Source organism: Pocillopora damicornis, chromosome 6 (assembly GCF_964200805.1).
Source record: "Pocillopora damicornis chromosome 6, jaPocDami1.2, whole genome shotgun sequence".
In the NCBI taxonomy this organism is placed as follows: domain Eukaryota; kingdom Metazoa; phylum Cnidaria; class Anthozoa; order Scleractinia; family Pocilloporidae; genus Pocillopora; species Pocillopora damicornis.
In genome coordinates this window covers 24,664,843-24,688,660 of record NC_142675.1, presented here as the reverse complement: position 1 = coordinate 24,688,660, position 23,818 = coordinate 24,664,843, and the positions used below count along the sequence as shown (strand labels likewise).

General features: G+C 37.8%; 2 protein-coding genes across 5 annotated transcripts; both read left to right on the top strand.

The window, feature by feature from the left end:
- The first annotated feature begins 142 nt into the window (after nucleotides 1–142).
- LOC113676273 (uncharacterized) lies at nucleotides 143–9,589 on the top strand. Of its 2 annotated transcripts, XM_089209705.1 has the most exons (11): nucleotides 487–598; nucleotides 691–1,358; nucleotides 2,260–2,395; nucleotides 3,376–3,487; nucleotides 3,770–3,889; nucleotides 4,292–4,348; nucleotides 4,595–4,684; nucleotides 4,764–4,841; nucleotides 5,272–5,446; nucleotides 6,002–7,941; nucleotides 8,504–9,589. In XM_089209705.1, exons 2-11 carry the CDS (start codon nucleotides 974–976, stop codon nucleotides 8,675–8,677), a joined length of 3,267 nt encoding a protein of 1,088 aa, XP_089065831.1. In that variant the 5' UTR covers nucleotides 487–598; nucleotides 691–973; the 3' UTR covers nucleotides 8,678–9,589. The 2 variants fall into 2 exon arrangements, with proteins under 2 accessions (XP_027048713.2, XP_089065831.1); XM_027192912.2 differs by having other exon boundaries at nucleotides 143–1,358.
- A 1,422-nt stretch (nucleotides 9,590–11,011) lies between these two features.
- Nucleotides 11,012–22,548, top strand: LOC113676304 (prolactin-releasing peptide receptor). Of its 3 annotated transcripts, none has more exons than XM_089209706.1 (4): nucleotides 11,012–11,330; nucleotides 18,707–18,839; nucleotides 19,519–19,596; nucleotides 20,566–22,548. In XM_089209706.1, the coding sequence occupies exons 3-4, from the start codon at nucleotides 19,551–19,553 to the stop codon at nucleotides 21,690–21,692; spliced, it is 1,173 nt and encodes a 390-aa protein (XP_089065832.1). In that variant the 5' UTR covers nucleotides 11,012–11,330; nucleotides 18,707–18,839; nucleotides 19,519–19,550; the 3' UTR covers nucleotides 21,693–22,548. The 3 variants fall into 3 exon arrangements, with proteins under 3 accessions (XP_089065832.1, XP_089065834.1, XP_089065833.1); XM_089209707.1 differs by lacking the exon at nucleotides 11,012–11,330 and adding an exon at nucleotides 16,557–16,702; XM_089209708.1 differs by lacking the exons at nucleotides 18,707–18,839; nucleotides 19,519–19,596 and having other exon boundaries at nucleotides 11,018–11,330.
- The last annotated feature ends 1,270 nt before the right edge of the window (nucleotides 22,549–23,818 follow it).

Below are 23,818 nucleotides of genomic sequence, written 5' to 3'. Positions count from 1 at the left end.
CTTGTTATGATGTGAACTGATATGTCACATGAAACCCCCTTGCCCACTCTTTCCCAGGGAAACAAAAATGTGTTCTCGTATGTAGAAGGTATCCTCCTTTGTCGTTGTCCTTAGGGGTGTCACGCAACGCACACCCTACTGCGTGACATCTCTAAAAACCGCTATGAAGGAGCAAAGTTTGCCGTTCGTGGAAAAAAATTCAAGACGTAAAGATTTCCTTTAGTCCAGTTATTTCAAAATTTAACGAATAGGACTGTGATGTGTGTTAGGGAACCTGAAAGAAAGTTAATTTGGCTCACAGATGAATGCCTGTTTTTGATTTGAGAATTAAACCTTTGGGTGGAACAGAGCAAGTCTTGAATCAATTATTTAATACAAAGTCAAACAGGTAACAAAGAGGTAAGCATCAAACTTATTTCTTTGCTTTCCATGGAAAAGAAAAAAAAGAGGAAGAAAAACTGCTATCGTGTTTTATTTTTTCAGTTTTAATCTGGCACCTCTATAACAGTATGGATCTACAGTGGTGTCAAGAGAGGTGGTGGAAATATTTGTTAAAGACAAAACCCAAAATGCTTGAGCAGATGTGTGTTTTGCTAAGGTTATTTGTATTGTGATTACAAACACAGCTTATCTAAAGAATGTTGGAAATTTTTGTTGATTGATGTTGATATTCTTAATCGTCTTTTACAGGGTCCATTATAGCTGAGTGATGAGAAACTGAAATAAGATCTCACCAAGTCTATTACGTTCCGCCCGATTAAATTGGCACTGTTATTGTCCTGTTCAGTGTTACAGCACAATGCTATCATATCATACTTTCTGTTTCCAAAGAAAGGCTATCCATTTGCCGTCTGAAGAAACAGGCATTACATGTCTTTCACTACAGGAATGAATGATTATCATCATGTTTCATGCAGAACCATTTCAATGTAGTTCGTCTCTCATTCGGCGTGATCGATTGATCTAAGGGATCATGGTTTATGCACGTTTTCAGCATGTTGATCTGCCATTTAGTGATCAGGGAAGGTGGTCAGAGCTGAAAAATCTCTATGCGAAGCTACAGGGAGTGAAGGATACAGAAGATCTTGTTGAAATTCTACAAAGGATTTTTGAAGTTTCTGGTAATGACATCAAACAACTCCGAGTTCCTAGCGATCGGTCAGGCGCGAAAGAAACTTCCGATTCCTTGAAGCTAAGCTGGCATTTTCAAGGGCTACAGCTGTTTTTTGATAAGATTGCAACAGAACAAGAAAGTGCAACATTTTTCGAGACAATTCTTCCATTCATCGTGAGTTTAGCATCAAGCATCGAAGAGTTTGCTCCCAGTGAAGGCATTCTCCTGTGTTCACAACAGCGAGGTGAGTATTAGTGTTGTTTATAATTACCGATATTGGGTAGAGCCATTGATAGTTTAACAATTTTATTTTTAAGCGATTTAGCTCGACAAATGATGCGCAATCATCAGCAGAGCTGTGAAGGGCAATCTTCATTTGAAACATGTTTCAAAATGAGCTTGATCTCACGAGAGCGTCTCTATTATTGTTGCGGTGGACAATAATTTGTCGAGTACGCCCCGCTGTTGTTGTTGAAAACCGTTAACAAATTCTCACGACAATTCAAAAGTTCTTCTAATCTCTTTTGTTACTGTTAAAGTCCTTCAGAATCTCTAACAGGCTTAATTGTTAAGGACATCTTTTCTTATTAGAACTTATTTACGCAAAAGTTTAAAATAATTTCCGAAAACTTGTTCGAAAAGTGGAATTTGTAATAGTTTCCTGTGAAGATCACGGAATGATGAGGCTTTAAAGCAATCGTGCAGTGATGAGTGTCTTTAGCGCAGTTATGCAAACGTGACGTATTGATTACTAACTTCAAATGCAGTGAGACATCTTTGCCGCCGGTTTTTTTGTCAATAACACTTTGGCATCTGTTTCCTTTGATGTTTGGTATATAAGTCGCGTTCGATTAAGACCATCTTATAGTTATTGACCCCGATCTGTAAAAGCACGATTAATTTAATAGACAAAATGTGTTGATTATCACTTCTCGATAGTTTGCAGAGATTATGGACGGATGGACATCAGTATCATGTTGTTGCCTTTTTTTTCTTTTTTCGCAAACGTCTTTTTTTCTTTAGATACATAGTTTCCAACCATCAAGCTATTCTTTTCATCTAGATCTCCCATTTTTTTCTCCCTTTCAAAATCAAAGTTGCCTACTCAGGTTTTTTCAACATGTAAAATCATAATTATGTTGCAGAGTCTGGCATTGTCCTTGACAGAAGATTCATTGCTTGCCTTCTGGCCTCAGCATTTCTCTGCGCATTTCCCCCACCAGCAGATGACATCCAAGTTAGATCCATTAACTTTGTTCATTTGTTTACATGTTTTCACAGGTAGGTTTTTTTTTAAACGTGGAGGGTTTCTAAGTAATGCAACTTGAAGTCACATACAATCACTGTTACAAATGTGTGTTAGTGCCAATTCCCTCTCTCTCTCTCTTTGCAATAACCTCCAGTACAGGTGTCTTATGAGGGCGAATTAACGTTAAATATCTTCACTCCTTGCCCCAACCCCTCTCCTTATTTTTGACCATCAACTGCCCCCTGGTACAAATTTCTTTCTCTTTCCAGCCTTCCTCTGTCATTAAAATAAAAGATAGCAACCATAATTTTTCTAAGAAAATACTGAGCACTCACTAGCCAGAATTACACCTGCCCTGCAGGCTATCTTTGTAGAATTAGAGTTTCTTTAAGAGGTGATGGCTGCAGCTGAGTGCCTGTGTGAAGTGTCTATGTTATCCCTCCTTCATTTTTTTCCTCTTTTATAATTAAGGGTTATGTGGTTAAAGTTTACCAAAGTAGAATACATTGCCACCAAAGCTAATCCCATTTTTTGTAACCAGCAGTGACTGAGACTTTTACCACACCACCTAGACAGCTTGTTTGTCCACCATAATTAATCCTTCAGAAATTAATTGCATTTCCCTGAAAGTTAATTGGTACCTTCAGTCCCAGACACATTTATTTGGAAATTTATCCCCCTTCCTCCACCCCTTGCCTCTGGAAATATGGTCTGCAAGATGCTATGGACACACTGGTAGTTAACATAATTGGAAAGAGGGAGAAAAGACTTCATAATTTGCTCTTGGGTAGAGTGAGACTCCATTACAATATAAACCTTGTATTAGAACCCAACACAGTGACCTAGTCAGGGCTTGGACCTCTTGACTCAGAGTCTAGTATGTTTACCTTAAAGTCACTGAATCTTCCCGCCTGTCATGAATATACAACATGAATATCTAAACATGATTTTTCAACAGGTGATAATGTATATTCCAGTTCTCTACCTAATTTTGCTGTTTTTTTTTGTAAAGAGAGGACATCCAAGATGCTCAGGCAGCAAAGCTGCGATGTCTAATTCACTATTTTGAAAGACTTAGCAGTGTCTGGCCAGATGTTACAGGAAGAGTTTTCTACAGCAGACAGGTGACTTTGAAATAATGAATTAATCAAAGAAATTTTGAGCTTACAAAAGATTCAATGATAGGAAAGTGTTACATAGTGGAACTTCTGTCAGACTTTTAGAAAGTATATTTGGATGTCATCAACTGTATCAAGGTTCCCTCAGTAGTCCATTTGAACATTCTGATATATTTATTATCCAAAGTGCATGGAAATTTAATTAAAATTAAAAAATCCAACAATTCAAGACTTCCTTATTTTAAAGTGACTTGCTTCTTTAGGGTGTTTGTTCATTTGATTTACCAGGTTATACCAAGTAACTCTCTTCCTTCACTTGATGACTGGATGTCATGTGACCTTCCTCTGTGTCCAGTTATTGTTGATAACAAGACATCAATAGAAAATTCTGGAGAACATATGCTCCAGGTTTGTTTTGAAATCTGAAACTGTTGTGTGCCCACCTTAACAATGGTTCTGATGCTCTGTTGAGTTTAGTTGGCCTTTTTCTTCCCTGAGGAATGCAGGCTTCTTCTCCAAACACAAGTTGGTTATCAACCCTATTTCTTAGCCAGTTTAACAGAAACAGCAACTTACGTTCACTTGAAGAATTGAAATCCTTCAATAAAATTTGAAACTTGCTAGTCCTTCTTTAGCAGAGTAGAGTTGGTAGTTGATTAATGCAAAATTTATGATCATTTATGACTTTGAGAAAGCCTGTGGCCTCTCCAAATTAACTAGTGCTCATATATAAAGGAAACAGAATAAAATTAGTTTTAGTTAGGACTTAAAGACCAATGAAAGTATCATCTGATTTATAAAATATTTCAGGTAGACTTTGCAAACCGTTTCATTGGAGGAGGTGTTTTGGGTGCAGGTCATGTCCAGGTATTACCCTTTATTTAAATTTTAAATCAAATCAGTAGTCATGTACTCATCAAATGTGTTTTGTAACAAATTGAATAAGTTGTGGAAAGAAACTGTGGTATTTTGGGAGGGGTGATGTACTTGAAATAAAAAAGATATCTGTAAAAAGGAGGGTAAATATCTTTCCCCAAACAGTACAGTTTCTTAAAGATAGTTTCCCTACTTTAAAAGGTATTGATTTTTAAGAAAGTTTCTTTTCTTTTCCAGGAGGAGATCAGGTTTTGCATCAACCCTGAATTACTGGTGGCTTTGATGACTATGGAGGCCATGCAGGATAATGAAGGAATTGTGATCAGGGTCAGTTTAAAATCAATTTATTCACAACCATAGTAAGAGTGTGTGCGTTAATTTGTCTCTGCGTATGGATTTGTTCCAGGGAGCTGAAAGATTTTCTTCCTATTCGGGATACGGTAGAACCTTTAACTTCACTGGCGACTTTAAGGACGATTCAGAGGTAAATTTTCAGTCTTATTTTTGGCAAATATCATTTGCTAAGCGAACGATTGGGTAGAATAAAGACCATTTACTGAAAACTGTGAATACTGGCTCTTTGCCGCAATTATGACGGTGAACTAGATTTGCTTGAACGCTTGTCTTTGAGTTAAAAAAGAGCATTTTGATAGATTATGATCAGAAAAAATGGAATGCATAAACAGCGTTTGACTTTCTTGAATTATTCCGGGGAGTTAACAGAGACCAAGGCATTTTGCCGTAAGAGAAATCTGTAACTTTACAAAACTACCCACTGTCGAGGATTTGAAAACTTGTCTGTACTTAAGTTAGGACCTTGAAATAATTTGATTATCAAAAATGTTCTTGGTTATAATATTCCGAAAATCAGTGGGTTTATTTTTCTCTGAAAGAAGTGCCATTTTCTGTTAAAGCGCGATGAAGACGGTGATTTTCAGACCACAGTGGTAGCAATTGACGCAAAACGGTTCAAGGATATGCCAAGAGAGACTCAGTTTGAAGAATCTGCGTTGATAAGAGAACTAAACAAGGCTTTGGTAGGATTTTACAACCCTGAAGTCGGTACCCAGATCCTCCGCACTCAATCAGGTTGGTATCTTTGTGCACGTTCTCACGTTGTTCATTTCTACTTTCATTTTCACTTAGGGAGCTTTAGGATCGACTCATTTTAATCTTAACTCAATATAATCAAATCAGCCAATCAGAACGAAGGAAAATGCATGAAAGACCCACGTTACCAAGTACTGATTGGTTTCAGTTTTGCATCCAGTTGGTTGAAAAGAGCGAAACGAGCAACGGTATTAAGCGTTCTGGGTATCATTCTCTAGGTTATTTTTTGCCGAAGTCGAAGTAAATTTACACAATATTTGTACATGTTCCCGACACTCGGCATTCGTAGCAGCTCGCAGCGTTCCTTGTGTGACAAGAATTTCCTCCTCATGAAGCCTGCTGTATAAGTTTTAAGCGCTGCTCAAATTACAATTCTCTCATGACATTCATCCTCATTCGTCGCGATGTTCACCAAGGAAACGAATTCAAGCGACTACCCTTCTATTTACATAATTCCACTTCTTTGTTCCTCGCTGTTTGTCCCGCGCCTCTTTTGCCAATCGTAGATAAAAATCTGTTTCCCTTTCTTTTTAGATGAAGAAAGTGACGCGTCTTTAGCTGAAAGCGAAGATTTTGTTTCATCGGAAGAGCTCGTGGTTTCTTCGGAAGATCTCGCGGCATCATCGGAGGAAACTGAAACTCTTAATAAAAATCCCTCTCCAGAAGACGTCAAAGTTATGGAAATTCAGGAGTTTAGCTCTAACCTCGTCAATGTAGCGCTATCACAAGCTATGAATGAAGTGAACAATGGCTATTTCTTAGAAGACTTTGTTGACGGTGATATTGTGACTAATGTTATGAAAAAGTCTTTGAGCGAAGTCTTTGGAAGTACTCCCGAAAAGGTACGGAGATACTCGGAAAACCTCCTGAGCCCATCGCTGCTCCCGAAGTGCTTGTCGCTTAGCGTAAGCGGTTCAAATTCTCCAACAGTTCCCGGTACACCTCCGTCCTCTCCAGCAATGTATGATCCGAACATATCCGAACAGAAATCTTTAGAGTCTCAACTAGGATTGAAAACTTCCCTCAGCTTGAATAGAAGCTCAAGTAAAGATTCATCTCTTTCTTTTTCTGTGAAAAGCTTTGCTGACTCACTCTCCAACTCTCTAATGTCATGCGTGGAGTTGACGTCATCCCTCGCAACTGCCATAGCAACCGTGGCGACTTCACCGGGACAAGTGGTATCGGATACCAAAGAAGCTTTCTGCAAAAGCCCCAAGAAAATAAGGTCCCCGGTAAAGAATGGAGATAGTATTTTGTCATTTTTGAATCAGAGAGTTACTCCATCGGAAATTTCGCCAAATAATACTTACTCTAATGGTTTTCACTTTACTGCGTTTGTAGAGGACTTATCGTCATTAGTGAAATCGTCAAAGTTAGAAAGGGTTAGGGTCGCAGATGACTCGGATAGCTGCCTGATGTCTTTAAGCGCCAGACAAAACCTCATGGAGGAATTCAATCAAGTTGGGGATGAATCCAACGCGAAGGTGTGCGAGCAGTTTGCAACAAAATTATCAAGCTTAATAGTTGATATTTCCATCACTTCTTTATTTGGATCACAATTTGGAAAGAACGAACTTGAGAAAGATGCATTGGAGATTCCCACCGAGCACATTACAGATCCTGACTCTACGGATTCATCTAATGGGCAAATCGATACTGGTTCTCAGTCCTTATCGGACACTGTGCATATCAAGGACAGTCAGAAGTTTCTTAACGTCCTTAATGGTCGCGTAGATGCTCTGTTGGCAGATACAATACACTCTGCTCTGGCTGAGGCGGTAGAATATTGTGTTGAGAAAACAGCTTGTGATTGGTTTTCTTCTCCCGTTGGTGATGAGCATGAACCATTGAAAGACAAAGATGGACAAGGAGAGACAGAAAATGGAACTGTTTGTGTCAGTAGATCAGATGTAAGTGATGTGAATTCGTCGGAATCTTCTGAAGAGGATCAGAGCGACTTCCCTGAAGGAGATAAACTGACTGTAGGAAATTCCTTGAACGCTCTCGCCTCTGAAATCCCAGAGGCTGTGTATGAAATAGCCGAGAAACTTTCCCAGAATATCAGTTACGATGGAGTGGTGCAAGCATTAGCAGTGATGAAAGAAAAATCTAAGGAACTGACGACAGAAGTTCAAGTGGAAACTCCCCAGGAAGTCACAGAGCTTGAACCTGAGAAAAAGACAGAAGAATCGCTCTCCTCTTTTGACAAAGAGAGAACAGACAAGCAAACTTTGAATGGATTTGTGGAAGATTTGAGCAGTATGACGATACATGGAGCTGTTAAGATTGCTGGGGCACTTCTCGAGAAGTCCGACGGTGAACCCCGATTACGCCCCGTTGCAACCGGAAACTGGGGATGTGGGGTGTTTAAGGGGGACCCGGAACTAAAGGCTGTTATTCAGTGGGCTGCCGCGTCAGCAGCTGGGTGTCCTGTGGTAGTTTACCATACTTTCGGTGACCAGAGAATGTCACAGGTATGTTAACTTGAAATGATTTTAGTTTTTCTTTTTTAAATCACTTCAGATTATAGGAAGGATTTTGTGTTTATCACCAAGTTTTCTGCTTTACCCGCGCAACGTTTCCTCATTACAACTATGTTATTTTCCCGAACAACCATATATTTTCCTCCGTTTTTCAGTGTCGGTGCTCGTCACATATAAATCTTGTCTTGTGTATGTTATCGGTAACTCGTAGTTGTGCGCCAGGTGGTTGATCGAAAGACCTGGCGTTCGAATTCCTCTTGGAATCTCGGACTTTTGTCTCTCTTCTACGCTAGTGAAAAACTGGATGACAGATTTGATGATGTTTCTTTTTCCAACGACCGAGCCAAAAATTTAACATTTTATTTGTTCATTATTATGGTCACGTTCTCTCGGACTATTCCTGGTCGCCTCTTTCAAGTTGATTCCCGTTCTTTCCTTTTAGTTTGTAGGGAAGCTTAGTGCATGTCTGCTTTCCATGATTAATTGGTTAATGCGGTTGTCAGTTCTTTTTTATCGTTTGACACTCATTTCTTTTTTTATTTTTCTTTCAAAGTTCCTCAAGGCACTCGTTTGTTTACATTCACGTGGCTGGAAAGTCTCTGACGTCATTCAAGGAGTGCTTCGATTCTACAAAGCTATCATGGAAGGAGGGAAGGAAACCGCTGGAAAATATTTGTCATTGCTGTCATTTCTCTGCCAAATGCGTCGACCATCTATCAAGAAATGAAAACGTAACGTTTACATCTACATAACAAAAGTGGAGGCCAGTCGGTTAACACTAGCTCTTTAAATATCTAAGTTCTCCGAACAGTTTGCGTTTCTGAGCGCGATCAAGAGAGATGGAAGTCGCCGGAAAGTTAGGATCATTAGTTTTACGATTTAATGGAGAGGATGAAGGGATTTAGAAAATATCGCAACAAAGTAGCCTAAATTTATTATAAGATATCTTTGTATAGTAGGGTAAGATATATTCCGGATTGCGGTTTGGATCCATTAATCAGGAGTATGGAATCACAGAAAATATTGCGTGCCCTTTCACGAATAATTCTTTGATTTGGCAGTTAGCTTAAAATAATGGGGACCTGCTAATTATTGTTCTGTCCTTTGGAGACACTCATGAAAAATAATAACAGTAGGCCATCGGCTGGAAGGAACATTTATCTTTTTAGGTGATGTAATTAACCTTCTTCTGCATTTCACAATGCAACTGCGCACGCTTCGCACGAAAAGCGTGTGAAACTACACGGTGTCCCCACTCAGCTCCTTGTTTAAAGAAAAACCTTAATGCACATAACTTTGAGGGAAAGTTACTGGGTGACCTGGGTTCAAGTCTTGGCTAGTTCATGGCCTTCGGATGGGTATAGAGCTTTTGTTATTATCATTACGTTATGAGTTAAATTATTTGTTCTTGTAATATTCAACCAGGATGTGTGTGGTTTTTAGAGCACATGTCTTTTTCACAAGGTAGGAGTTGTACATCTAGAGTTTCAATACAGAATTGTATTTTTGTTCATAATTAGTATATACAACTAAGTGAAGTTTATACATTAGAATCTTAGGGGCTTAAATTCTTGTTAACGTTTTTTATTTTTAAGACGTAGATAGTTTGCTGAATAAATTTCCAGTTTCATTATACAAAGACATTCTTTTTATAAATAATTGAATACAGAGATTAAACGCAATCGAAAACCAAGTATATTTACTTAAACCCTTGCTTACAATTATGATCGACGAAAGTATCTCGTTTCATTTTTTTTCCTTCAGTCGAGCCGGTTTCAGCAATGTTTATTTGCTTTGTGTTTGATCGGGTATCAATATTTTCTGCAATATTTTCCGCAATATTTTCCGCATTATTTACAAGGGAATGATTAACCATGATATTTATTCATTTCCATGCCTACTAAACACATAAAATTACCCTCGATGCAAACGCGTCAGTCATTAAGGACATCAGGTAGGGCTCGTTTAAAAAGAAAACCTCATTCCTCACCAGAATTAATGACGGACGTCAAATTAATGTAATAATCATCGAATGCGTGCGTGCGTGCACATACGTTTAAGGGTTATTTTGGAGTCCCTTATCAGTATTCAAAATAGATGTTCACAAAAATCATGAGATCCGCTCTCAGTTGTCACAATGGAAGGAAATCATGGATGAAATCCTTCAACCAAGTATCGTTAACCGGTACATTATTTCAGAACACGATAGCGCTTTGTATAGTTGTAATAGACACAGAGCACGAGATGTTGATTAATTTTTTTTTTTTTTTTGTGGAGTATCAATCTATTTTACTTCAGTGGACTTTTTGACGTTTTATGTAAAAAACGCCCCCATAGGCGAATCTGTCTTCTGCGCAAGGTACTTATGACGCGTTTAAATCTATTTCATTTCCTCTTCAATCAGCGACCATTGTTAGTTTCCCAGCTCATGACGAACAAGGAATGAGCACAATTTTAATTATATTTGCTGCACTTTTACGCCAATCCTCTTACGTTAGGCCATTTTATTTTGCCGCTTTGTTGTTTATAGTTCTCATTTCTGTAAATAGAGTCATATTCTTTGCTTAAAATTACACGCCGCGGCGGTCGCCCGAAAAGTTGCTATATTAAGATTTAGAGCGTGTTTCCTGCCTCGCCGAAGAGGTGTTATAAATAGCTTCCATTGTTACTTAGCGAGAGGTCGCTGTTGTAAATTGTTATTAAACGTGGTAAAATGAAAAATTCATTATTTCAGATAAATTATGCCTTAATGTACCGAAGCGCTTTTGCGGTTCGTTTGGTGAAAAATAATAACCTGTAAAATGAGCTAAGAGTCGTGATAGAGAAAAGAGCAGAGTATCAACAGGAAAACATGCTGCTCAACACGCAAACTCAACTGCGAATTATTGAATTTTTGATCATCGATAATAAACAAAGCGAAGTTTTCATTCGTTCTCACAATGTTTTGCTGTGAGAAATTAGAATAAAAAAGATGCATGGAAATAAGATTTAGACGTCAAACTCGGTAAAGCGGTGTGCACGTAGACCGTGAACTTTAAAAAAAAAAAAAGCTGCTTTTTACGATGTATAATTTGCCGCAAACTGCAGCAAGTAATGAAATTTCATGACGAGAGAATCAGTAAAAGTAAGATGGGAACTGAGAACCGAACCATTAAGGATAACACCTGCTGAGCACGAATAAATATGATTCAATTGTTCCACTACCACAGTTTACATGCATACTGATGAGTTCACAATTAAAGGTGTTTGTATGGGAGAGGCGGATAATTGATAAAAGCAGCGACTTGTGTCAGGAGTCCAGCAGTGAAAAGTACTTTTCCTTGGGTTCGGCAGGTATCACTTGTCAGAAATCTACGGTCTCTTTGAAAAACGACTTTAAGGTGAGAATCACAGGCGTTTTTAAGCCAAAATGAGCAAGGTTTGCCGAACTTATAAATGCTGAGGCTTTGGAACAATCGGATTGATAAAGGAGTCGTGTGAATGAGTTTTGTCGGTAAAATTGATTCCGCTTTGAACGCTTATGGATGCTTATTTTCATAGCATCGGGGATAGCTAGTACTTTAAATTATTTATCAATAACTCACGACTAAAAGCGAAACCACCTCTAGAATTACATTGCACATTTTTAGAGAGGTGTTCATGTTGTCTTAGCAGGTAAGCTCTAACTTCAAACTTAGAAGTCTTAAATGCCTTATCAGTGCGTATATATGCGTATAGATGACTTCATTTAAGCTATACTCGATGTCATTACAACTCGACGTAGACGATATCTTCTGAAATCAAACTCAAGTGAAATAAGGAAGGAAAGATTCATTACTGGCCGTGTATTTATGCACCACAGTTCTGAGTTAGATGATGCAAGCGCCTTAAAATATGTCAGTGTTGTCAGAGTTGTCAGAGGATATGAAGTTTATTTTCCAACTGAGTGAAGGTCGCATGTATTTTGATGGCATTTAGGTGTTAATTTAAACTTACCTTTGGCTTTTAGGTATTGTTGGTTTCGATTGTTTTTGTTCTTTCCAGCTGACAAAATACTGATGCTCTTGGTTTCTCTGGTGGTAGACCAGTTGGAAAACTTACAGCGGATATCTCGAGTAGGATGATAAACGCTGGGGGGCATTTTATATTATGTATTTCATTCATTGGTTTGCATTTACTTTCTAAAAGGGACATTAATCTAATTTCAATTTTAAGTTCTACTCTAAGTAGAGAGTACACTACCAAACAACAAATTTTCATCGTTTCGTTTAGAAGTCATTTTAGAATAGATTTGATCTCAAACAATTTGCTAAACCGTTTAAGTCATGTTTCTAAGCATGAAGTTTTCTTGTATTTACTTAATATTTTGATAGTTACTACCTGTCGTCATCAAACTAATCAAGACCTTGCCTTTGAGTGTCTTGAACGTTTTTTTGTGTAGTACTAAAATACTTTGATCACAAAGCTGTTTCATCTCTCTTCTTCCTTCTTTTCCCATGACGTTTTCTTGTCACATGAAAACAGAAGTTTTGTCGTCCATAAGAGCCTTCTCTCTTCAAGATGTGTCATGGAATAAATTATTCGAAGGTCATCGCCTTAAGCAGGTGAATAAACATCAAAGCGCAGTAGGAATCGATATGTAATGATGCTCGTTTTTTTTTTTTTAAAACAGAACTCTTTCGAAACTTTTCATCGAAATTTTCAACCACAAGTCAGTTGGAAGGAAATATCCTGATCGGGGAACCAAAGCTGTTTAATTAAAAAGAATTATTGGAAATCGGTAAAAAAAAAAACTTATTGCAGGAACAGGGGACAAACTAATAGGTAATAGGAAATGGTTTATTGACTTGTGTACAGGTCGATATGAATATGTGATAGACGTGTTCTCTCTGGGATTGACAAGATTATCAAGTATACTGATATACATGGAGAGTTTGAACGATTTGAACAACAAATTACAGTGACGTTTGGACACAGAACTGACATCCTCTGTGCGACAATTGAGCTTTGAGTCGTTAATCACCACTCTCTTTCTTTTAGTATAGAAACATGTTTATGCTGTTTTGAGCGTCGGACAGGACAACTGATTTCCAATTCCTTTTAATAAGCCGAGCGGACGTTGTCGAGCTGAGCTCGCATTTACGGCTTTATTTCAAATGGATTAACTTGTCATTTTTAAATGTCAAATAAACTCGTAAGGACCGGCAAACTATAAACTATTAGTCCTAACAAGGACAATGTACAGTGGACATTCTTGTTAACACTTTTAAAAGCCTTGTAAGTGTGTTCTAAAATCTGCCAATGAACTAGTAATGGCACACTCAATTGTTACTTTGCGATGGGTCACCACATTGTCTTTTATTTTCAAAAATTACATTGGAAAAAAAAAAAGACATTTGAACCGTACTACCTTAATTAAGATGAGTCAGCTGATCAGTCGAACGGAACAAAAGAAAAAGAGGGGCATTTCAGTCTTTGTTCGTTTGGAAATTAACGAGACAGCAGATGTTTCATAAAAACACTAAGGACTTATAAAGCGCTTCATCTTGTAAAAAATTTTCCTCCTCTTTTTTTTTTTTTGGAAGTTGATGTAAAACACGACTCAATATTATGCAAGCAAATAATGAGCACATGCCGTCCAACTTTTTAGTATCTGTGAGTTCATCATGTGTTAGCATCATATCATCCTTGGCGAATATTCTCCCTGAAATATTAAAATTACGAGCAACAGTCCTTATTTCAAGATCGAAAGACCTTTACTTCTCAAAGACGGCAGGCTCGTTACTTAAAGCGGTGCGCCTTTTTGAAACTGATTAAACGGAACGTTCATATTCACGTCTTTATTAGCAATTCAAATATATTACTTTCATATATTCACAGTCATTTATTCGCCACTTCACGGGTTTATTTCGAACCAACTGGCCAGCTCCCAGTTGGCTTGTTTGCTCAGTTGGTAGAGCGCTGCACCGGTACCGCAGAGATCATGGGTTCAAATCCCGTACAGGCGTGAAATTTTTTCAGGCCTTAATTTCACTGCTGTTCAATTAGTGTTCATTACTGCGAAGATCGCTTTCACATTCACGTCTTTAGCCGCAGTTCAAATATATGACTTTCATATATTCACAGTTGTTACTTTTTCACTTTAACCTCAAATATGGCCTCATTATCAACCATTTTCTTTAAGAGAAAAGTTTTAATTAAAACCAAAAGCGGTATCGTAGAGATCATGGGTTCAAATCTCATACAGGCCTGAATTTTTCCAGGCCTTAATTTCACTCTTCTTAAGTAGTGTTCATTACTGCAAGGATCACTTCCATATTCGTTAAAACCATCAACCTTTCCAATTATGTTTTACAAGATGTCTAATGGCTTGCAGAGATAAGAATAACCCTGGCTATGTTGAAATTCATAGTGAAAGCTCGTTAGTGCGAAGAAAATGGAGGTATAAACTGAATATCTATAACAACTAGTTACTAGCATATGTCCGTCAAATCAAGAAAGGACTGGACTCTTGAATCGTTCGGAATGCAAGGAAATGGGTGATCTTACTGGGAACGAGGTAGCCATGTCAAATAAGTCGGTTCTATTCTTAGCCGTCTCACTTTACTATTGGGTTAATTTTTTTCTTTCCGACCGTCGAGTAAGAGGGTAAGGTCAAATGATGGCTGTAAACTTGATGGGAAAACACTGTGAAATAAAGAACCAGAAACTAGTCGTAAATCAAGAGAGAAATATGCGAGTTGTCACGAACGACGTGGAATATGACTAATGACTAATCCGTCGTTTTTCATGTTAGATATTTTTACCCAAGAATCATTGTGACATTTACGAATGCTAATGCCACAGAAGCGACCGTTTGCGAATTCTTTCCCGATCCGTCATAATGGTATATTTGCTTTCACTGGACGGATTATCCGTCCAAGGTAAAGATTCTACAGGTTTCCATTGGAAGCTGCACAAACTCTGAAACTTACCCTTCCTCCTCCCTTGGAAAACATTTACATTTTTTGCAAAGAGGAAGCTGTTATGAATAAAAAAAATAATGTTAAGCAAACCTTGACACAATGAAAAGCGTCATCTGGAGGATGAATCAGTGAAAATAACGAAAGATACCGTATCTTTCGTTATTTTCAAAGGCTTTTTTACTTTAAGTATCATACGAATGCTTTGACATCGGCGAGGTCTCTTTTCTTCATCTCGGATTAAAGAAACATAAACGACTCATTGAAATTACTTGAAAAAAAAATGAATTAAAGTGAAATTTAAACAAGATGTTCAGGACAAGATAACGGATTCCGCAGTGACTTTTCTCAATCATGAATGGCCGATTTTTAACCAAACTTATAATACATATTTTCAAGGCGTTATTAGTCACAGACTGTTTAACTTCTGCTATATTAAAACAAATCAGCTTAAAGAGCTCTTGTTTAGGATCTTGGTTTTTTAGCACAGATATCAGGCTTTACTTAATGTGTCTTTAATTTGACAGCTCGCAACCGACCCACATCATCCCTTGCCTTTGAATAAACACACCCCAAATAGGTTGTCCATTATTAGCGGGGAATAAAGACATATCAGTTCAACATTTCGCCAAATGCTTTAAAGATAAGTTAAGTTGGGTGTTTTAAATCTAACATAAAGGGGTTAGATTTTTGCTAAAAGTTCTAAATCAGGGCGGATTCTTTAAAAATACTATTCTCTTTTTATCATTTTCATCGATGTAAGGTCTCTTCTTTGCTGATGCTGTGTTTTCGTTCAATTTTCATCATCTTTCTTTGCGGCCAATAAATCTTACCGATACGTTATCAGATAAGGTAGCTGAAATGTTATGCACAGTATTTCCGCTCGTTTTTCTCCGCGGTTCTCCGTAAAAGTAACTAGAATCGACAGCGATCTCTTATAAAGGCGAGGTGGTAAGATAAGCCTTTTCCCATCTCTAGTTTATGGGTCAACCAAAAGATTGTAAAGTGTAGTATATAATCTCTTGCATTAAGTTATCTCAAATAGCAAAGAAAAAAAAAAAACATTCACGCGTAGTTCGTAGAAACCCCAAAATCTTACGAAATTTCACCGGACAGAAAGTAACGTGGGTTGCTAATACAATCAATTATGTTAGAGCGTCGTGCAAAATTATTACAAATGGATAAATGAATGAAGGCATGAAGTTGAATGAATTAAAACACCCCCAACATTCTTCGTGGAGTAGCAAGTGTTGCGAAAATGTAGTCGAAGGTCCTTTTCAGTTGTAATTATGCTTTCACAAAGTGCCGGTTATTATAATTTTGATTTGATAAAATGGCACGAAAACTTTACTAGAAATTTGATTTCAATTCACGAAAACGAATTCTTAAAAAACCTTTGTGTCGCCTTGACATTATAACGCTTTGTTCAAATTATAATCCATCTCTCGTTTAAAATCTACCATATCCTTGAAATTAATTTCAGATTGGCCGAGTTATTCTTTTTTTTTCTCTAAATCATTTGAAAAAATTGCGTGATATATGTCTTCGCAATACATAGTACTGAGCACAGATTAACAATAGATTTGACGTTTTCTCTTCTTTTATTTGCATTTTGTGGGGTCAAATGTCAACCACATGCCATCCTCAACCGCTTTGTACGTTAATTGGCAAGCAGAAACCGTATTAATAAATAAACATAACACGTTTTGCATGTCTTAGCAAATGTAATTGCACTCACTGAGTCAGTGGTCCAACGAATCGAGAGAAGTGTATCGTAAGTGGGCTAAAAGTGCCGAATGCTGTGAGGTTCTGTAAGTTGTAATTTTGTTTTTATTCAGGCTACAGATAGTAAGTGTTAGACATTCTAAGTTGTTAGATCTTAATTTCGCTCTTTCTCGCGTAACGTCCTTAAATGAAAAAAATATGTATGCATATATCCTACGGACATTGCGTAAACATGATTCTAAATCAAGATTAAGATTCAAAGCTCCATAAAATCTCAGTGTCCATCGTTGCTTCCTAATTCGCATTGGCATGATTTCTGTCTGGGTGCGCATTTCATAATTTCGTGTTAATTTTGGGCCTTTTTCCATGCCCCAATATTTACTATCCACTGACTACCTTTTCTCATCCCCAGCAAATCGTCCATTCGGTTTTCTTTTTGAACCGAAGTTGAATTCTACTCTCTAAGAACGCTTGTATGCCAGAGAAACCTCGAAATCCAAAATGTATTTCGTCACTTAGGTTCCTACCTGTGTTGATTTTAGGTAAAAGCAATCAGAAGAGCAGTCAACAATTATACAAACAAAACAAACAGAGCCGAGAGAAGGCAGGTATTTTTCCTGTCGAGTTTTCCTCAAGATCATATTCCGTTGAAGTTCGCTGTTGTGGGTCTTTATATGCTCTTAGCAAACCTCGCTTTCAATTCTTCAAGAGGGCAGTTAAATCAATTCATTTAAGCCAGAGACTTTCATGATCCCTAACGCGTTTAAGAACCATCAAAAGAAACGATGGACAAGTGGATGTTGTTTGATAGGCAGATGACAGAAGATCTAAAAACTTCTTTCAAATGCAAAGATAAATACACCTGTTAACATTGGATTGGAAAACAAACGTTAAAAGTGTTTTCATTCGGCTAGAGATTTAACATTTGTGTGTTTGACGGTGCCTTGGGGCCACACGTAACAATTGGCGCGACCTCACAGACCAGTGTCGCCAACGAAACAGGGATGAGTAATCCTTCAACTGTCTATGAATCGTCTCTCAACATCGTTTCATGTTTAAGCTTTATATTCCGTGCTCTATGGTCAACAAAGGCCCATTCTTAAAAATGGTGGTCGAGATATACGAATTATCATATGAAAAAAATAATAAGCATAATGACAAAGGACATCCAAATATCATGCAATGTAAAGTTTTAAGTGAAAGCAACTCCTCCTATCTCATAAATGTCGGTCTGATTGTTTGCTTATACAAAATAGACTTTAATTTTTTTAAAGCGCTTCCCTAAAACAACGTCAAAACTAAGACGGCAATCCTGGACTATTTTCGGCTTTTAATTGCAAATCGCTTTATGTCCCTTTAACTTATAAATAAATGAAACTTTGTATTACCACTAAACAGCAGACGCTGTCACGAGAGCTGGTACAAGTTACCCTTATATTTTAATATTCAGTTGTTCTTTTTTTAACTTAGTGGATTTGGTGGATATAAACACTCTACCGTGCTTAGGAAACAAACACACTACGATATCTAAATTTTACATTCGCAAAAATCTGAATAGATCTCTTACTTTCAGCTGTTCTAGTTTTTCTAACGGCCCTGCTCCCGGGAGGAAGGAAACCCTTTCTTTGATCCAAACGGGAATTTGCCGCCATACAAAATATGGATTTTGAGACTTTGTGTCTTCAATGGGGTGTTAAAATTTCACTAAATTTACCGTCCAGATAGCACCCACGCGAACGAATAAGGCGTGACTGATGGCAACTGGTGGGCAGTTTACATGTGGGCTTCTGACAGCGTTGCTCAAAGATCATTCGAAATATTCAATCTAACTATGTTAATGACGATAAATCTTGCCTGTGTCTCGCGCGGGTGGTTTTTCGGGGGCGATCGATGGTAATGGCGAGGTAGAGCCACCGTGGTAAACAGTGGAAAACGAGCAGCGGAAATCCGTCTTCCGTTCCAAGTCTCTCACGGCTCTACACTTCATCGCTTTAAATGGGGAATTATTATGGACATTACTGTATGTATTTAAAGCATAGGACATATAAAGTATTGAGTAGATAATAATTCTCCATACATGACGTACCTAGGTAAAGTGCCCAAAAAACCGCTGGTTAAGCAGGCTTAGACAAATACCACACCAACACCTCGATCACATTCTAAAAGAAAGAGGGAACGAGGGAAAGACTCTGCCGCAACAGGAATAGGAGCAACAGACCAACAGTAAGTCAAACATCAGAAAGTTGATTTGCCTATAGATAAAAGGCAGTGGTAGTTTAAAACACGAGGAGTGATGGAATTGTGGTGAACAAAGGTGTGGAGCATTGAATTGTGTAATGACGAGTTCATGGTGGGCAGTGACCCTCTGCCGGTTTAAAAATGATTTTATTCGAGTACATCGACTAACGCCGATCTAAGCATGAATCCGGCGTGTTCCTTAAAAGTGATCCCTAATTTTATGCAGTGTTTCCTCTGCAGTTTAGAAACCTACTAATCCGATATCGGCTTGGAACAAGCTAGCAGTAATTCTGAATAATTACTTCTCCAGGCCTTAATCTGAAACAGGGCCTCTCAATTTTGCTGGCTAGATCACGGTCAAGGGTATTTTTCAAAAAAAATTGACAAAGGATGAGAAGGATGAGATAAAGTAGTCTTGACGTTAAATCAAAGACTCGATCATACCTGGAACCTCTGAGTGATTTTGTAACTGTACACCATTGTTATCTGGTTGTTACTTTCTATACTTTAGTCGTCAATGTAAAAGTGTCAACACGTTATCGCCTGTAATTGTTCACTCAGTCAGCGGTCCAGTTTATGGATGTCCATGATTAGATAAGGGGACCTGAGTGATGTCAAAAAAACGAAAGCTTCCCTTCCGACCATGCCTTGATTTAACTTTCAGGTAATTTGCGGTGTGACTTTAATAAGTATACCATGCAAAGTGAGGAAAGAATCTTAAACACCACTGCTATGGCCACAGGTATGTTATACGTGAAAAAAATAGGTGGAGCTTCACGAACACTGACAGATGAGCGGTACTCTCGCTTTTAGTGTTCGCGCGGCAATAATTTTCAAGCGCACGTCTATCAATAATTAAAGAATAATTTCATAAGTCTTTTTTGTTTTGTTTTGTTTCTTTTTTGTAAAAATTTATATAACACATTAAAAGGAGAGAAAATCTCGAAGCACAGTTTGAAATTTCTGAAAATACGTACTGCGGCGAAATTGTCCAAGAAATGTCTTCAAAATGGTCTCTATGTGAAAACGAATCAGTAATCAGGTTGCAAATACAAATCCAAAGGGCTTTTTTCACAACACCTTTTGCTCTGGTTACCGCCGAGAAAAAGGACTTTTATTATCGTAGTCAAGAATTCTTTTTGCATGAATCCTAAGTTGGAACAGTTTCATTGCTCTTCGGGATTTTAAAGCGCAGATAGTTTCATATTTGTATACAGTTTTTTGACCCCTCAGAGTGACAGGCATCTTATTTCTCCTTACAACATCAGCCCTGAATCACCCATTAGGTCATGAGAATAAAGGAAACGATCAACGACTAAATAAGCTCTTGATCATTGACCAAATTCTCCCTGTCAGCAGCTTAGGAGATGTATAGAGAACAGTATGGAGAATGTATAGAGAACAGTAGATACAGATAAAGAATAATAAAGGAAGTAGGTTTCTAAAAAAATCTGTGGTGTTACGTAGGTGGGGGAGTATAACGAGAATAGTTTGTTTTATCAACTGAGTTTGTAATGTAAATTAGCCACCATAAAGACCTTCAAAGCTGCCTTTTCAAGCGTCAGCCCTTCATCAAAGCGAAGGACTATGGGCTAACGCTTGGAGTGTCAGCTTTACGGTTGTTAATTTATTTGAAATATTTTACATATATAATATGCATACCGATGTAAAGGTATAAAGGATTGATACATTTTTGTTTATCACTTGACAGAACTGCAAGAGATGTCCAATTCATCTTCTGATCAAATCCCTGGACAACCTGAACTTAGTTCAAGTTTTGTCATATTCGTAACAATTTATGCCGTTATAGTCTTTATCGTTGCGGTGGTTGGAAACTCCTTGGTGATATACATTGTAAGCGCAAGGGAATACATGAGAAACTCCACTAACATACTGATAGCCAATATGGCAGTCGCAGACATCTTAATGGCATGTTTATTTCCGTACATGCTCAGATGGCTTTATGTCGGAGACGAATGGTTTGGTACGTTTATGGGGATAGCTCTATGCAAGTTTTTCCATTCTGCTCAGGTGCTCTCCATCTCGTGTTCTGTTATAAATCTCGTGTTCATCAGCCTTGATCGATGTATAGTGATATGGTTTCCATTAAGGCGAATTTTCACTAATAAAGTCCTGAAGGCGTGTTTGGTAGGAAGCTGGGTTTTTTCTACAGCATTTGCTATACCCCTGATTATAATGACCACGGCAAAGAAAGATCCAAATGGAATATATCGCTGTAACGAATATAACTGGCCTACCTTGCAAGACAGAAACAACTACGCTACTTCGTTCACAGTTTTGTCATACCTTACTCCTCTTCTGATTATTACCATTGCCTACATACTCATTGGTGTAAAACTTCACAATCGAGAATTACCAGGTGTTCAAACATTAGAATATCAAAAGAAAGCCCATGAAACGACAAAAAAGGCCATAACGATGCTTGTGACGGTGGTGGTCGTATTTGCACTCTGTTGGCTCCCGCTCCAAGCGCGGGAATTTATATCGCATCACTTTCCACAGACATTCTCCCTCTTTCCAATTGAGGTGGACGTATTACTACCATGGATTGGTGTCTTAAACAGTGCAATAAATCCCTGCTTGTATGTTATATTTTCTGAGAATTTTCGTCGCGAGTTTGGCCGCGTTCTTTGCTGTATGGGAAACACCCGCTCTGATGCTTATTTGGGAATCCCCGCAACACGTGCAACGCCTATGACCACGCCTATAATGTCTCGGCGCATGACGACCACCCCTATTATGGGACGGCGCACTCTGTCAGCCGCTCACATACACGAGACGCTTCCTCTGCGACATTTAGCAACCGATCAGAAATGAACTGAATTTGAACAAACAAAAAATTATTCTTAACTCTGATCCCGGTACATGCAACGAGTGTATATTCTCTTCCCTCGCTTTAGATTAATGAGAATTCAAGTCGTGCGGGGTTGTACCAAAACGTTTCATCGGAAAACTTTGAAAATATTAAATAAGGGAAGTTTCATTTTAAAACAGGTTGAAACTACCTATACGTTTGGTAAATTTTCTTTTCTACCAGTACGCATAAAACTTTGGACCATAATCAATATTTGTGCACACAGCTTAAAAGTTCCATTTTAAGAGGTAAAACCGGAATTCTGCTCAGTTGTATGTTCTAGTTTGTGTCAGAGTCTCAGTCAGTGGAGACCATAGAAAAAGTCGCGAGCAAGCGGAGAGTGGCGCAAGTCGTCCTACAAAAGGTTTTTTAGTTCCTGACTCGCCCTATCTTTCTTTCACCCTCTTAATCGTGGGCCTGGCACGAGCAGAAAAGAGTTACGAAAGTCGGTACAACAAGTAAACTTCCAAAATTTTATTATAATTAGATGAAATACTTTTAAAATATTGTTCAACGATTGTTGTTGTTGTTGTTTAAATCAATCTTGGAGATTTTACCACCTTTGTTTCCGGACTTGTAGGAAATTGCAAACAGATAAAAATTGCAGTTTTCGCAGCGGGTTTTAGCTGTAAACAAAGCTAAATATTTCTATCCATTAAAACAAGAATGAATTAAATCTCAAAATCAATTAAAGAACGTTATTTTTTGTGATAATTGGTCATTAAATTAATGAAATCATAGTTATTTTTAGTTTTACTTAATTATATTATATAAATTCCGGTGCATGAAATAAAGTCTATTTATGGTGACAGGTTATAATCACTGTGTTCTTGGTTTGCAAAGCTCGAGTTCATTCACGAGCACATTTGTATTGTAGAAAGATTGCAATGATGTACGCAGGGTTGTTTGAAATACATTCATTCACATGTAAACATAAGTGGAAGTCGTCACAAGCAAACGGGGCAATAGTCTAATTGCGGTTGCTTACGATTCAATTTGCCCGCAGTTAGTTCATATGTAATACTAAAAAAAGCAGGGTCAAACTTCCACTTACGCCCAGTTGTTTTTCGCTCTAGCGGACCTTCCATGCCATCACTCTGGTGTTAACCTCTTCTCTATGTTTACTTCTCCACACTGGCAATGGAAACGAGGTGTTAGTCTCCTTAGCAACCGTTGTTTGGTTTCGTCTCGAAGAGTGTTGTTTCCCCCATCATGTTTTGCTTGACGAGACCTCACAATGACTGTGGGGGGACTGGTAAAGTGCAGTTACTGCCAGTATATTATTAGTTGGCCACTGGCAGAGGTGTAACATGGTAAGAAGATCAACCCTCTAGACTCTGGGAAGTCCTGTCCAAGTAAAATTTTTTTTTCCTGTATAAACGTGATTTCTTCGATGAATTTGAAACCTTGTTCTTTTTTTTTTTTTTTTTTTTTTTTACTGTTTAGGTAACATATTCCATATAGGCTTTCGAGGGTGAAAACGTATTACATGTACATTCTTTCAGCATGAAAAGTTCAAACAAACCATGATCACAAGTCTTAATAAAAAAATAACTAATCAGCAGAAGTTTGTAAAGAGCCACGTCACATGTTTATGGAAATTTGCACAAATAATGATTACCTTTAAAACAGGTAACTTTTGAATTAGTAGTTTCGATGAAGGTTAAAGGCTACCGAATAATTCTGCCTCGTGGTTTTAAGTATTGGCCAATATGATTAAGTGCTCTTAAGGGCCATTGTTAGTCTTATTCTTTCTTGCGTGACACGATCTTCATTCGCGCTATTTGTAGACCATTCGCTCAGTGGCATCGTTTAGTGACTCATGAAAATTTAATACCACGCAACCAGTGATAAAACCAGACTTCGTGTTGGACAGTGGACTTTGAAAGAAGCATTTTCGTTTAATGTAACTCACAAGATGTGAATTGATCTAATAATTCTGTTTCTTTGATATAGTAGCATTTTTACCATTGAATATACTATCTTGCACAATACTAACAATTATTACAATTATCACAGAAAACATAAAACAAAATTATTACAACAGAACTTTTTAGATTATTGTCAGTTGTTCTCCATGTATCCTAAT